Genomic DNA, 14,469 nt, shown 5'->3' with positions numbered 1-14,469 from the left:
GAATCTCACAAAATCTTTAATCCCCATCCCTACTCAAATGTCGCAACATACTCTTTTTTTTTTTTTAACTTGTCATGTTTTGGGAACATGGTTTAGTAAGAAACATCACCCGGTCCCTTTAAAACATAAAGATGGCTACACTCATTCTACTGAGGGAAATGAGAGATGAGATTCAGTTCTTTCAAGGCACAGTTATTATCGCCTTTGAGAGGTGTCTTTTTCTAGGGATGTGGGTAGAAACTATGTCAAGCTCTTTTCCCCTACCAACACAGAAAAACAAGCCCCCCCCCAAAAAAAAACCCCACAAAAAACATTCCATGTGCTATTCAGGATCCTAACAGCTATGTTCTGCACACACATGGTTGGGGAGAAGGGAAATGAGGTGGTGGCTTCGTGGGGAGCAGGGTGCCTAACAATGGGCCAACAGCCTTAAAAGGCAGTGGTGGTCACCCCAACTTCACAGAGGGGGCTCTGCTTGGCTCCAGGAGTTGGGCCAGTGAGTCACCTGCTCAGTTTTAATGGTCTTAAGAGGTAGGGCTAGGCTTCAAATCTATTCTCTTGGGCAGGGTTTGTGGCTCAGTGATCCAGCACTTGCCTGGCATATGCAAGGCCCTGTGTGGCTCCCAACAGCCCATCCTTCCTGCTAACCTGCATTCTTCCTATACAGTGGTTCTCAACCTGGGGGGTTCGGCCCTTTGGGGGTCAAATGACCCATTTACAGGGGTGGCATATCAGATATCCTGCATATCAGATATTTACATCAAGATTCACAACAATAGCAGAATAACAGTTATGGAGTAGTAACAAAAGTAATTTTATGGTTGGGGGTCACCACAACGAGAGGAACTATATTAAAGGGTTGCGACATTAGGAAAGCTGGGAGCACTGCTCTAGGGTAAAGGGTAAGGGGCTCTTGTGCCCACAGAGAACTTCTCCTGGCCCCACTGCCTCACAAGCCCTGCTCACCTTCCCTCCTGTGGGCCTCTGTGTTAGGAAGCAAAGGAAATGACTTAATGTTACGCAAGCATCTGACAGATGCCCTTCCCAATGAATGGAAATCCAGCCCTGTCCTCTCTAGTTGCTCCTAGGCCCCCTGCTGGAAACCTGCACTAGTTTTCAACTCTCCCCTGTTGGAAACCTGCACTAGTTTTCAACTCTCCCCAGCTATTCATACAACTGTGAGTTCTCCATGCCTCAGTTTCTCTATCAATAAAATGGGGATGCTAAAAGTACTTATTTCATGGGTCTGCTATCACGCTAAAACTGGGCTTCTACAAAATTGTGCTGTGTGCTTGGCACACAGAAAGGGGAAGCTTTTTGACAGAGAGTTCTGGCTACCTCTCACTGATATCATTTCCTTCCTTTATATTATTCTGAGGACCCTAGAAATGAGGGGCCGATTTCTTTGTTCATCCCCCAACCCCAGAGCAGTCTCTTGCATGCCTCCCCTCCCAGTGCCCATTCCCACCTCAGAGGGAACAAAGCACGGGGTCTACCCTTGGGCACACAGCAGGAAATGTTAGTACTCTGTTAATACCACACTCTATGAGAAAGAGGTTGAGGTCAGCAAGGCCAGTGGCTTGCCCTCAGGTGGGACCTCAGCTTGGAAGACACTGGGCAAGGGCTCCCATCACTCACCAGCCACACCATGAGGTAGGAGAACACGGCGATCCACAGAGTGGCCGTGATGAAGGTGACCATGAAGAACTTCTCCCAGCGGGGCTTGCTGCAGTTGGGGATGGTGACACACAGGAGGAAGATGAGGGGCCAAGTGAATACCCACTTAGCCTTGTCGCCTTTTGCCTCTGCAAGGGGGTGTGGGGTAGAACAGGGAGTGGGAGAGAAAGACATTGGGTTACATGGCTGCTAGTCTACCCTTGCTCTACTGTTTCAAGTTAACCTTGATATGACTTTAAGCAGCTGAGGCCAAAGAGTTGTCCTCATCAAGTCACTTGGAAGATTCAGGATGACCCAATACTTTAGTCCATTGTAATCCTTAAAATGACCAGATAAGGAAGGTGAACCAACAGCAGGGATGGCGCCGGTCCAGGGGAACCGGGAGGGGGCAGGGGATATCAGCTGTGGTATCAGGCAGCCTGGAACAATTCCATCACCTCTTCCGGGGATAAGGGTCAAGCCAGGACAATGGCAGTGTAATAATGAACCCAGGGAGAGTAGCAGGCATGGCGCTGATTGCTTTGCACCTTGCTCTGTCTTCATCTCTTCATCTTGGTTGGTGCAAGAATGGTGTGACCCGGTGTGTGGGAAGCACTAGGTGTGTGGCCCAGCACCAAGGAGGAAGACACAACACCTACAACTCACATTCAAGACCCCAAAAGCTGACAGGGAGTGTTAGTGTGTGTATATAAGAAGGCAAGTGCTGGGGCTGGCAAGATGGTTTTGTAGGTAAAAGTCCCACTGTTTCACTGTATGACTGACTCCTAAGCATTGTCCTCTAGGGGCTGGAGAGACAGCTCAACAGTTAGCACCGGCTGCTCTTCCAGCACCACCATGGAACTCACAACTGTAACCTGTTTCAGTGGATCCAACACCCTCGTACAGACATACATGCAGGCAAAACACTAATGTACATAAGATAAAAATAAATTACTTAAAAAAATGTCCTCTAACCTCCATAGAACACATGCACACCTACTCTCACAAACACACACACAGATGACAAAATAAAATATTGCATCACACACCCACACACACACAGAGTTCTGTATGTATTTATTTTGTGTGGGTGAATGGATGGGGGTCTGTATCATGATGTTGGCTTGTGCAGGTCAGAGGAAAACTTGTGGGAGTTGGTTCTCTCCTTCCACCATGTGGGTCTGGGTGAGTGAACTCAAGACATCAGGCTTGGCAGCAAGAGCCATTGTCTCACGAGCCATCTCACTGGCCCTCAAATATTTCAGAAAGGAAGTATTCACGATCCTCTGAAGAACACACACAGACAGTTCTCCAGAACAGACTGAGTGTGAGGCTGTAGAACCAGACCCACTGAGGTTAGAAGGCCTGACATCAGTCAGAGTGCACTTGCCAACCTCAAAGGAATGGAATAAGAATTCAGAATTGGGAGGGAAGCTGGAAGATTTGCAAATATGGCGATCTTACATAGCATAGTCCTAAGTAACTGTCAGGCCAGAGACGAAATCACAAGGGAAATTAGGAAATACCGGAGGACACAGAAAACAAAATATAAAAGGTGAGAACTGATGGGCCGTGGTGGAGGCAGGCTCTGAAGGCAATTCCTGATGGTAAATGCCCAACAGTGGGAACCATTTAAAACCCATGACCTCATGCTCCTCCCACAACAAGGAAAAAAAAAAAGAAGTGAGAATTAAGTTCAAGAATGCAGAAGGAAGAGGTGGGCTGTGGAGGATCCCTGGAGCATGAGCTAGTCAGACTAGCAGAACTGGAGATCCTGTCTCTAAAACAAACTACATGGCCCCTGAGAAATGACACCTCAAATCCACTTCTGGCCTTCACACACACACACACACACACACACACACACACACACACACACTATTCTTTAGTCATTAAGAAAATACAATTAAAAATTATTTCACACCCACAGCTATGACTATAGCAAAAAGACATAGTAAGATCGGGAAAGATGTGGAAAAGTGCAGACCCTCACATACTGATGGTATGAATGCAAAATGTCTAGACTCCCTAGAAAGCAGTCCGACAAAGAGTTTGGCAGAGCTGACTTGTGACTCAGGGTTGGACTCCTTCATACACATCCAAGAGAGATGAAGATAAATGTCACAAAGACTCAAACGCTCTCACAGTTGCCCCAGATGGAGACAACTCAACTCAAGCTCCAGGGAGGAAAGCCAGTGTGGTATGTAGGTCCCGAAGGACTGAGACTCAGCAGCGCTGGAAAGATTCTGACAAGGAGGGAAGCCAGACACCAAAATCACATCGTGTTAGGCTCCATGCAGAGGACATGTCCGTAACAGGGTAGTTCAGAGACAGAAAGGAGACCAGTGGTTATCAGGATGGGAGGAGGTGGGACCAGAGAGTCTCTACTTGTGGGTATTTTTGGTGATTTTTTTATAATAAAAATATTTAGGAATTATATATTGATGACAGTCACATTGTTCTGTGAATACAGAAAGAAAAGATATTATAACGGGTCCATTTTATGGCATAGGAATTATATCTATTTTTTTTTAAATTGCAGAGCAAAAATTGGAGTGTGTCAGTTTCAGAGCTGTGTATGTGTACTTTTTTTTTAACTTCCTAAATAATTATAATCAAAGTGTGTTTACTTACAAAAACAAGACAAAGTAACAACAGCAACCCACCCCAAGCTGCTTACAAGATCAGCAAGTCAGTTGGTTATCCATCCAGATGCTGCTACTAGAAAAACATCTGTCTCCTATGTCTTTCTAAAGACACCTCTCCTACTGTGTGTACCCAGCATAGACAGGAGAATGGTTTCTATCCTGTGGCCTGTCCCAAATTCCAGACTCTTGCCAACTACATCACAACCCATCCTGACTGCTGAGACATCCTACGACCCCATGCACAGAAGAATTCACTTTGGGGAATTGTGACCTTGGCTACCTAAATACCCAGGAACCTCTCTGTAGATAGACACAAACTGCAGAAGGGCACATTTCTTGTTTCATAGACACAAAATTTTACCAGGCATTTGTCCTTTTGCTGATACAGGCTTTGCATATTGTTTTGACATCTGTCTTCATCTTGGTCCCACCCAGGCAGTTAGCATCACCACCCACCACTGGTTTCCTAGGAAACAATCCTCTAGTGGACTCTGTCTCTACTGCTGTGGTTTTTTAACAGTTGGGTGTCATATACTGGTGGATCAGACAGTCGCTTTAGTGGGTGGAAACTAGTATTTCCTTTAAAAGAAATGAAATCAGTGGGTGATACACAGTGAAAGCTAAATTATTTCACGAAACCTCTGTGTGTGTGTGTGTGTGTGTGTGTGTGTACATATATGCACATGAGTGTAGAGGCCAGGGGTCAACCTTGAGTGTCCTTCCTCAGGATTCACCTACTTGTCTTATTTCTGACAGGGTTTCTCACTGGAAACTGGGTACCATTTCCTCTAGGCTGGTTAGCCTTTGAGCTGCTCTCCACTGGCGTCTCAGTGAGGTCTACAGGCACTCACCGCCAAGAATTAATTTTAAAAAAGGCAGTGAGGCCATCGCAAGGGACATCCAACACTGATGGTTCAGTGGTCGAATTCTTGCCTCCCAAGTGACAGCTACCTCCACTCTCCTGGAGGTTCCTCCTGGTGCCCAGCCCTTCCCTTTCCCGTGCACTGCCAGGACAAAACATCATCACAGTGGATACTGATGGATACCTCAACTCCCAGGAGAAGAAGATGGGGCCTGATATTATTTCTTTCCCTAAGTCTCTGATTTCTCTCTTAAAGTAGAACATTACAGTTTAATTATGTGATAAAAAAGTATTTAAAATGAACCGCAACAGAACAGATGGCCCATCATGCCGGAGGGAAAAGAACAGATGTAGTAGTTGATGAAAACCTCACACTAATTTGGATGGTTAACTAATTAGATGCTTCAGTTAAGGGAGTGGCTAACTAGTGGTCCTGGGGGTGGACTGCAACCCTGGCTGGTAAAGAGAATTTCTTGGGCCCTGGAGCTAAGAGTCCCCATGGCTGACAGCGTCACTATTTCTCAAACTCAGCATCCCTTGGTAGGATCTAACCATCTTATAGGGCTGATGCTTTGGAAGGTCTGGATGAAGGGTCTGAGAATTTGTATTTTTTTTAAAAGGTTAGATCTCTACTAAGTTGTCCAGGTTGACCTCCAACTCTTGGCTCCTCTCACTTCAGCCTGCAGCAGTTGGAGCCACAGACAGTTGGAGAGACGGTTCGGGGGTTAAAAGCACTAGCTGTTCTTCCAGGAGACCCAGGCTTGTTTCTCAGCATCTTCATGGTGGTTCACAACTGCCTATAACTCCAGTTCCAGAGGATCTGACACCATCTTCTGCCTATCTGTGCACGAGGCATGCAAATGGTACAGACACACACACAGGCAAAACATCCATAAACATGAAGAAGAGGGGGAGGAGGGTGTATTTCTAAGTAGTTCCTGGTGGTTGTTTATTTCTAGGGAGTTCTTTAGTGGCGGCTTAGGCTGGACCATAGTTTGAGAACCATACTGTAGGTTAACTCCATTTGCAAACATTTGAGATGTAATTACCACATCAAAAAGTCACCCACTTAATGTGTTTGGTGAGGTAGGATTTAGTACTTACATAGCCTTAGCTCCAGTACAATAACATTCTAGATGGTTTTCATCATTCCCAGGAGAAACCCATATCTGTTAATAGTTTTCACTACCTCCTCTAAACTCTGGGAACTCTGGGCTTGTTTTCAACCTCCAGACTTAATTATTCTGCACATCTCATCTAAGCGAAACAGAGATGGGGTTTTGTGTGCCTGGTTTCTTTCACTTAGTACAGTGTCCATGCGGCATATGCTAATACTGTCTTCCCTTTTCACAGATGGATAGTATTCAACAATATGATTATGTCTTTTTTCAGGGTTGGGGATGCATCCCCCAGGCTCTACTGAGCTGCACCCCCCCTCCTGCATCCCCATCTCGTATGGACCATATTATACTTCTCCTCCCTTCACTTGATGGATGTTCAGATGGTTCCTACTTCAAGGCTACTATGAATAGTGTGGTTTGAATGTAAGTGTTTGTGTGTTTCCATCACACACACACACAACTGCAGGGTCCATAGTAACCCTATTTAACATCTTGAGAAACTGCTGCTGTGCTGTCTAAAGCAGCAACAACGTTTACTCCCCTTTCAGCAATGTGCAAAGTACTTCTCTTCCATCTTTTGGACAATACTGTTGTCATCTTTCTTCTTTGACTTAGTTTACTTTAAGGGTGTAAAGTGGCATATCACTGTTCTTTGTTTTTAACACATGGTCTTGACACGTAGTCCAGGCTAGCTTTGAACTTGCAATCCTCCTACCTCAGTTTCCTGAGTGTTGAGATTACAGGCATGAGCCACCCACATCTGGCCTCACTGTACTTTGAATGAGCCCTTTCCTATTGACTGAGATGCTGAGCATCTTTTGAGGCTTATTAGTCATTTGTACATCTTAGGAGAAACGTCTATCCAAGCACTTTGTCCGCTTTTAGTCTTTCACTCACATGCAATACCAGTGGTAGGTTCTCAAGGCTATCAGATTGAAGAGGTTTTGGTAAAAAAAAAAAAAAAAAAATTAAGAAAGGATGTTGGGGACTGGAGAGATGGCCCAGAGTTTAAGAGCACTGACTGCTTTTCCAGAGGTCCTGGGTTCAATTCCCAGCAACCACATGGTGGCTCACAACCCTCTATAATGGGATCCAATGACCTCCTCTTGTGTGTTTGAAGACAGCGACAGTGTAGTCACATACAATCTAATGTCCCTATTTCACAAGTTAGCAAACTGAGCTTTGGTGAAATTCAATGGCTTATTTAAGCACCTTAAGACAGCAGGAGATGGTACCAGCTCTTCAGATCTCCACCCTGCTCCCCTGTGCTATTTGCTTGCTTATCCCGAGTCTCACGATTCTGGAGCCTGTGGGAGTTCTGCTACCCACTGGCTGGCAGGTACCAACAGTCACGATCAGCGCACCAGCAGTGCAGCGCATAGCTTTGGATGCTATAGAAAAATCTTCTCTTAGCTGGAGAGATGGCTCAGCGGCTAAGAGGGTGTGCTGGTCTTTCAGAGGACCCATATTCAGTTCCTAGCACACACATCAGCACACTGGGGGTCTGTACTCATACATGTACACACATATATAATTAAAAACAACAGATAATCTTTTACAAGTTTTCCGTTCCCTTAATCCTAGGGTTAGACTTTACAATCAATAAATTTTGTTATCTTTATGACATTTTATGACATGGATGAATTTAGATTTCTCAATAAATTGTCTGTTTTCTGACAGCATTATAGCTTTGTAATCAACTGTAGTATGAGGTGTGAATCGCAGCTCTGATTTGCGCATAGCTATGCGACCTTGGAAGCGTAATCACCCTCTCTTCATCTTGGTTTCTTTCTCTCTCTCTTTTTTTTTTTTTTTTAGCTAAAAATTGGGAGAGTAAGAAGATTTTCCCATGATGCATATGGATGCACTGAACAGGGCAGGCACAGAGCAAGCACTGATTTGAGCTGTCATTCACCCCATTATCTTCCACCTACAGGATACCTCCTTTTCAAGCACTGCTTGGGCTTGTAAACTGATGGGTTTTGATCCAGAGGGCTCTAGAGGGTCAAAGAGGAGTCCAGTAGGTAGAGATCTGTGGCTGAGGTTTGCAGGCATGGGGGAGGATGGAAGAAATGGTGTGTGGGGAAACATTAAGCATAGGTAAGGGCAGGGGTAGGCCCTACTCAGTGTCAACACAAAGGTAGATTGGCAGGGTGGTGAACAGGGACACCGAGGGCCCAGGAAGAGTGGTTCTGTGGCAGCAGACCCTGAGGCCTTTCCTGGGGGGCCTGATGTTTCTCTTATGCTGATGAGCAAGGATTATGTTTCTGGAGAGCCTAGCTGTGCTGCCTCTCAGAAATCAGTGTCCTCACATGGAAGGACAGTCCTGGCCTGCACCTCTGTCAACGAAGAGGCCAGGGTCCCCTTATTTGGGGTTGGTCTTAGAGACCCCCTGGGCTAGACTCTCTGAGTGAAGCAAGCCTTATCCTCATCTGTGGGACAGTCCTGCCCACACTCTACCCACCTTCTCAAAGATTCCCCAGGCTGACTACGGAAAGCTGGGCATTCAAATGCAGGCCCTGCCCCTGAGGACCCAGGATGGGTTAAGTGGTGGATGTCCTTCCAGCAGAGAGCCTGGAGCTGACCAGCCACAGATCTATCTAGCAACAGGTCTCCCTTTCCATTGCCGCTCCGGTTTTCACTGCAGTCAACAGAGGAGCACAGCCAGAAGCAATCGCTTACAGGCAGGCAGACCTGGGTCCCAGTCCCAACTGTGGCTCCTCTCCACCTATGTGGGGCTTCGCCAACCCCAGAGTCCTCACTGGGAAACAAGTCCACCAGCCCTTCCAGCAGGAGCACTACAGAGTCAAACTTGAGATGCTTAGTGGATACTAGAGACCACTGGGGCTGAAGAAAGCCCCTGCTGTACAGCTAGAGCCCCCCTCCCCTGCCTCACTAGGCTCTGCCTCCCCAGGCTCCTCCTGCTTCAGGTCTAAGTTAAGAGTGAAGGTGTTCATTGCTTTTCCAACTTCAATGGGACAGAACCCTCAGACAGTGGAATACTGAAGTGGTTCTTAGCATCTCCCATGGCAACCCCACCCCCACCCCCCATCCCATGTCTGCAGAGGCTGTAAAGAAAGCAAAAGGCATCATCACCATCATCATCATCACCACCACCACCACCATCATCATCATCCTTGGTCTGGCTTCCCAGCAGGTTCCTCAATCTGAAAAGCAGAATCGAGAAGAGGTGGGCCCTCTCCGGAGCTTTCTGTGGCTTTGGGTTTGTGAGAGATGGGTAGGCCGCAGGGTGGTTGAATTTGCCATAGCCCTGAACACAGCCTGGCAAGCTTGTTGCTGTTTTTAACAATGCGAATTGGGCAAAGGGAGTTGTGTGGCTTCTGTCGCCAGCCCCAGGCATCACGGAAAAGGTCAGGGCTCTGGGACACGTTGTCCTGGGTCAGAGTCCTGAGCGTCCCAGCCAGTGCTACTCTGATTTGACAGCTGGGATGGATCTTGGGATTTCCTGGAAATCCAACATGGTGCCTGGGTGGACCTGGTGGAGATTTCCCCTTGAGTAAGCTTCAGTTTCCCATTTTGAATATAAGGGAACTAGTCTAGAACTTCCCAGTAATACTGTTCAGAGGCTATTTGTGGCTCATTACACAGAACCAGAGAGCGACTGCTTTCAATGAGGGAAATCTACTGAGCCTCCTCTAATAGAGCATGAGACTCTACTAGTTCTTTGAACAACCACTTACAGGGCTCAGTGGTAGAGCACTTGCCTAGCTAGCATGCATCCCCAGCACCACAAATGAATAATAATAAATAGCTGATAAATTAATTGTATTATAACTACTTATAGCCAAGAACTAACAACATCCCAAATATTGATACAATATGTCCACTAAAGGAAAAAGTACACCACCTGTTACAGTGAAGATAAACCTTGAAACTCTATGCTAAGTAGAAGAAGCTTGGAACAAGAGACGGCACATCACATGATTTTATACGTATAAAACATGCAGGTTAGCTCTCTCCAAAGGGACAGGAGGCAGGTGAGTTGCTGCCAGTAGCTTGGGAAGGGATGGGGAGAAGAGGCTACTGATACAGTTTCTTTGGGGGGATGCTAATAATGATTGTGGGGCTAGTTGTACCATGTGGCGAGAGAGCCCATGAAGAGGTGTGAATTGTATCCCAATAAAGCCCCTGTATTCAAGAATAAAAGCGCTCAGCCAGGGTCTGTTCTTGTTGGCCTGTGAGCTGAACCTCAGGAGTGACTGACAAGGGGGTGGACAGAATGATTGACAGGAGAGTAGCAGTCAGGGATGACCGCTGCACCAACCCTGACCTCAGGCTGCACAATGAGTGTACGATGTCTCTAGAGGCTCCTGTGACCAGGGCAAGAGCAAGGTCCTTTGTAACAGAAAGTTCTGTGAGTCTCTGGGGTCTGGGCAGAACGGACAAGTGGGTGGAGCTGTGAGCAGCACCCCAGGAACTGCAGGTAAGTTATCCCACCCAAGAGGAGGCAATCCCAGGAGATCTGCAGAGGTGATTTCATCAGTACCAGATTACTAGGGCTAGAAGGGCCCAAAGGCCTCTCTTTCCAACCAGCACACAATCCGACTCCTCACTGAACAGAAGATGAGGGGTGAGGGTACAAGTCTTGAGAGAGCCCATCGTGGACAGAACTGCATCCTTTGCTTCTTCAATTGAGAGCTGAAGCCCTAACCCCCAAAGTGACTGCATTTGGAGACAGCATTTAGGATGTCATTCAGGTTCAATGAGCTCATGATAGCGCAGGGCCGGGCACCTGATTTAGTTGGTAAAGTACTTGCCTTGGAAGTATGAAGGCTTGAGTTCAAGTCCCCCAGATTCCACATTAAAATGAATGAATGAATGAATGAATGAGTGAATGAATAAATAACCAGGTGTGGTGCTGTTTTTAATTGTCGTATTAAAGACATATAATCCTGGGGCTCACTGGCAAGTTAGCCCCGCTGACAAGCCTCAGATTGGTGACACCAACACACACGCACGTGCGCACACACACATGTGCGCACACACACACAGAGACATACACACACACATACACACACACACTCTCACACACACATACACACACACTCACACACACTCACACACATGCACACGCACATACACACACACTCACACGCACACGCACACATACACACACACACTCACACGCACACACACATACACACACGCACACACACACTCACATACACACATACACACACACTCACACACACATACACACACACATACACACACACACACACACTTTTACACACACACATACACACACATACACACATACTCACACATGTGCGCGCGCACACACACACACACACACACACACACACACACACACACACACACACACACACAGTGCTGGAAGAGAGATTCTGAATGCTTTCTCTTTCCAGGTGCATACACTGAGTAGAGGTAGCTGAGTTTGCCATGAGTAGCCAGGAGGACATCCCTCAGCAGAGCCCAGCTGGGATACCGTTCTGATGGCAGACTCTAGGCCTCTGGAACTGTGGGAGGAGAGATTCCTGTTGCTCACAGGGCCCAGTCTTAGGATATCTGGTTACAGCATTCCAATTCAGAGAGCCAGAGGAGCTCTGTTTCATGTGGCACCTGGTGTGTGTCCCAGCAGGTATTGGCTGACTTGATGGTATAACAGGAAGGTCTCATCCCGGTAGGTACAATATAGAGTGTGAGAGAGAAAGATTTTATTTGCAGGGTCAGGAGGGCTCCCATGGACAAGCAGGGCATCCCAGAGCATAGGTACAACAACTATCTGGGGTCTTCCCCTGGCTAGGGCTCACGGTCACTGGCCCACTGTTTAGGGTAGAGCCAGAACTATAAACTCTGGTTTCCATGAGACAATGGTTCTCCTCCTCCTTCCCTAGCCTCTGGGGTCAGGGTGGGAAGAGAAAACCAGCATCAGGCAAGGCAGGCCAAGCTATGAGGAAGCTTCGGCATTACTGTCTTAGCTTTTGGATGGTCAAGATAGGGCCTCTGCCCACTGTTCTGGGCAGATATAGTGAGGGATGGAGGGCATTTATAACAGGGGTGGCCAGCCCTTTGGCTCCCTTAAGCCATAGTGAACAAAGTAGAGTTCTATTGGGCTATACATTAAATCTCAGGTCTGTCTAACCTAGAGCCCATTGGTTATGAGAACACACACATATAAACACATACACATGCGCGCACACACTTCATTTCATTTTGTTTTATGGTTATTCTGCAACACAATGCTATTATCTATAAAATCCATGACTGAGAACTGCCTTTTTTTTTTTTTTTTAATAGCTTCAATGTTTTAGGTAGGTAGATTTTGTGATGGCTGCATTCACAGCTAGCTGGGGCTACACACAGATTGGACATGCATAATAGAAAACACACCATGTGGTCATTGACCCATATTAGCCTTGCAAGCCTGGAATCTCCCAGGGAACAGTGATCATTGCTTGCCCTGTCCCCGCTGCAGCCCTAAGGCCAGAATAGAGCCCGGTGCCCAGATGTTGCATGACCAGGACAAGTGTCTGCGACTGCCTGTAGCCCAGTACCTGGCATGTAACAAGTACTCAGGCTCTTTCCTTCCTTTGACTTTCAAAACGGCAGCAAAACCAGGCCCACGGGAATTCTGGGGCCTGTGACTTTTCTAGAACACTGCATGTGGTCGAATCAGGGTGGATGGGTACAGCACACACTATGTGGGTAAAACATGTTACAGGACACATGAGTTCTTCTGAGTGCCTACTGTGCATTAGATGGTACAAGGCCTGATGCTATTACCGTAGTACCATAGGTAAGTGCCAGCACCGTGCATTGTGGATGCCGATTCAGTAGGAAAGTGGATCAGAAAAGTGAGGCATGATGGCGGGTCACGGTGCTGGCGTGAGGCAGGGCTGAATTTCAAATCTAGGACTGAGGACTCCAGAATTCACCCCAGCCTTCCAGAAACAACACAGAAGCATGGATATGGCTGATTGAGTCCTTGATATGCCACATTGCTTGCCAGTTGACCCCAGGGACAGCATTTTCCCCTTCCAAAGGTGCCTGTCCCTGGAATTACTAAGGGGCACCTGTGAGGAAAGCACTAGCCTCAGGCACCTCTAAGGGCAGCTCAGAGCTACCACAGGCCCTAAGCTGAAAGGAGACCAAGAAAACCCTGAACTGAGGTCATGGGTGTGGGATTTACTGGCTTCCTCTAACTGCCTGTGAACCTCCACCTCCACCTCCCCTGGCCCAGGTCACTGTCCACACCTAGCCGGACAGCCACCACCCAGTCCTGTTTCCATGGCTACTCTGCTCCCAGAGAGGAGGAAGAGACACTGTGGTTTCCACGGGCAACCCTGTAAACACCTCTGAACACAAAGGAAGCTCTCCCTGGATATGGGAAGCAGGCAGGTTCCTGAGCATGGAACTGAGGGGAACCTCAGGAAGCTGTTGTTCTTGGCTAGGCCAAGGCCACAGACCCAAGGACATCCTGGAGCCAAGAAAGAAAGGGGGCCAACTACAGAGGAAGGTCACCGGCTCCCCAAAGGGCTCATAGAGAGTTCACAAAGCAGCCACCCAGCAGGCAGCTGGAGACCCCACAGCTACATCGCTGGATGTAGGGAAGAGGGGCAGGTCCTAAGGGCTGTTCTACTTCTGCCACATTCGAGGCTTGGAGGGAATGGAAACAAGTCATCCTTTCACTGGGCTGCCCCACTTTACAGAGCAAGAACTGACTTTTATGTGTCTCTCCCATAGGTTCCTGGGTATTTCAGGACCAGGCTGTCAATGGAGAGGTCAGAGAGGAGTGGTAGATGGATGCACAGAGCTGTCTATACCCATCTGTCAGTGCATAGGTCACAAGGGACAGTCATCACAGATTCCAGTCTGCTTCTCTTACTGTGGTCCTGCTCCAACACCATTTGCCCCATTGGTTTTTTGATGACCATAGCCCTGTGTCCCCTGGCTTAACCCTATAGACACAGGAGAGGATCATGACTAGCGGTAGGATGACATAGGGCTGTAAAGGTGGCGCTCCAGATGGAATCCAAGGCTCATGCCCCAGTCTCTTATAAACCTAGGGCCGATTCCAGTCTACCTGCCCTAGAGGTATGTGCTGCTCTCTTAGGACCCTGCTCTATGGACATCCTCCTCCTCAGCGTGTCCTAAGGAGAACCTCAGTACGGGGACCTTGGATCTGGAGAAGACCACT

General features: G+C 47.5%; 1 protein-coding gene across 2 annotated transcripts in view; it reads right to left on the bottom strand.

Moving 5' to 3' along the window:
• Window positions 1-14,469, bottom strand: part of Slc24a4 (solute carrier family 24 member 4) — a 142,240-nt gene that overhangs the window by 11,196 nt on the left and 116,575 nt on the right. For both annotated transcript variants that reach the window (XM_085830625.1, XM_021179008.3), the window contains exon 13: window positions 1,639-1,805. In XM_085830625.1, coding sequence (XP_085686751.1) covers window positions 1,639-1,805 — 167 coding nt within the window. The remainder of the gene's footprint in view (window positions 1-1,638; window positions 1,806-14,469) is intronic.

The sequence above is a fragment of the Mus caroli genome, unplaced genomic scaffold (assembly GCF_978045245.1).
Source record: "Mus caroli unplaced genomic scaffold, Mus_caroli_1 scaffold_14, whole genome shotgun sequence".
Classification (NCBI taxonomy): Eukaryota; Metazoa; Chordata; class Mammalia; order Rodentia; family Muridae; genus Mus; species Mus caroli.
The sequence above is the reverse complement of the archived record's forward strand: the minus strand, read 5'-3'. Positions and strand labels throughout refer to the sequence as shown.